General features: G+C 54.4%; 1 protein-coding gene across 1 annotated transcript; it reads left to right on the top strand.

Moving 5' to 3' along the window:
* Positions 1-483: 483 nt before the first annotated feature.
* LOC107380793 (RING finger protein 228) lies at positions 484-1532 on the top strand. Its single transcript, XM_070543357.1, has one exon. It carries the CDS (start codon positions 626-628, stop codon positions 1391-1393), a length of 768 nt encoding a protein of 255 aa, XP_070399458.1. The 5' UTR covers positions 484-625; the 3' UTR covers positions 1394-1532.
* Positions 1533-1924: the final 392 nt, after the last annotated feature.

The following is a 1924-nucleotide window of genomic DNA, read 5'->3' as shown; positions in this document are numbered from 1 at the left end:
TCTCATGCCTGCAGTGACAGACACCATCTGACCCATCTCAGAAGGTGAAGCAATTAATTTAATTTTATTCAGACTGAACTCTTTTTATTTTAACAGGAAGTGGATTTATGAGGATCCATGTTGATTTAACCTGCTTATAAATAAAGCTGCATGAACGGACTCAGCCGATGTCCTTTAGGACCCATTTAATCTGAATTCAGTAAATTTCTGATGTCATTTGATTAAGGAGATGATGATGATGATGATGATGATGATGATGATGATGATGATGATGATGATGACGGTCCGAATGAGCGCATCCCGCACACAGCGTAACGCGCACCAGGTCTGCAGCGCAGACAACAACACGCGCTCCAACGGGACTCGCTCTGGCGACTCGTCCTCCGCCTGTAGCGCTCAGACTCCGGTTGGTGATGATGAGGAGGAAGATCACCACCCTTCCCCGCTGAGACCAGAACCTCCACCCGGGATCCTGGCGCTTTGGACCGAGCAGACGGGATTATTCACCCCAACAATGATGGCGTTTGAATGAAAGTTGATGAGGGGAGGGAGGGGGAGGAGGAGAGACGTGCACCGTCATCAGCATCTGTCCGCCAGCTCCCTTTGTTTTCACCGGAGACCGTGAATGGCGAGAGATGACATGGAGGTAGATCTACCGTCCAGCGGAGCGGAACCGCCCGGCGAGGCCTCCTCGGCGTTCCCCTACGAGGAGTACGAATGTAAAATCTGTTATAATTACTTCGACCTTGACCGGCGGGCTCCGAAGATCCTGGAGTGTCTACACACGTTCTGTGAGGAGTGTCTGAACACGCTGCATCTCCGGGAGGAGCGGCCATGGCGCATCAGCTGCCCCGTCTGCCGCCACCGAACCCCGGTCCCGGACTACCGGATCCAGAACCTGCCCAACAACACCAAAGTCACGGAGGATTTCCCGCTCTACATCGACTCAGACCCCCTGCCGCAGGACGCCCTGCCGCCGTACCCCGCGCCGCTGCACCCGGCTCTCGTGGCCCTCCGCCGGGAGGAAGCGTCGGGCGCGTCCAGCGCCAGCCAGGCGACCCCGTCCACCACCGTGTCCACAGCCACGACCCTCTCCCAGGACTCGGTGCGCTACGACAGCTGTCAGAGCTGCAAGAGGGTGGCGCTGACCACCGGCTGCGTGTGCGTGATCTTCTCCTTCCTGTCCATGCTGGTGCTGCTCTTCATGGGCCTGATCTTTGTGCACAGTCACAGCATCCCGCCCTCACCGGCCGGACCCATCTGCCTCTCGGTTGCCAGCATCCTGGCCATGTTCTCGGTGGTCGTCACTTGGCTCATCTGCTGGCTCAAATATAGACCGGACCACGAGACGGGCCGCCTGTCCGCCACCAGCACCTCCCGGAGGAACGCCTGAGGGGGGCGGGGTGGTCCTGTGCAGCCTGACTGCTTCTCCTGCTCTCTTTACCTTTTGTAGAAGAACTCTCGCCCCAGATGGCCTTTAATGAGTATAGCAAACACCCAAAGGCCTTCGTGTTTGGAGCAATATGGCCGCCACCATCTCAGAGTTAATGCACTTGAACTTGAAGCTGAGCGGACATCTGGTCCCTCAGGCCTTCTGGGAAGTGTTTATTCCAGGGTTTTCCTCCTCTATTTAGGATAACAGACATTTCCTGCACCTTCACCACTGTATGATAGGCTAACCACCCATCAGGACCCACCCAACAACAGCACTGGTCTTTGGTGATGTTCTCTCTATCTGATGGGACTCGATTTAGATGGAGATTTGATCTCAGTCCTTCTATAAGCTGCAAAGTAGAGATGCACCAACAACATGGCTGACGAGAAGTTCAGAAATCAGTTTATTTTTTAATTTTCAACGAACGTGTCATTGCCATGCAGCGTAAAAAATCTGGCATTTCCTTGTCTGTGCAAGTGCTAATTCATG

Source organism: Nothobranchius furzeri, chromosome 13 (assembly GCF_043380555.1).
Source record: "Nothobranchius furzeri strain GRZ-AD chromosome 13, NfurGRZ-RIMD1, whole genome shotgun sequence".
In the NCBI taxonomy this organism is placed as follows: Eukaryota; Metazoa; Chordata; class Actinopteri; order Cyprinodontiformes; family Nothobranchiidae; genus Nothobranchius; species Nothobranchius furzeri.
The sequence above is the reverse complement of the archived record's forward strand: the minus strand, read 5'-3'. Positions and strand labels throughout refer to the sequence as shown.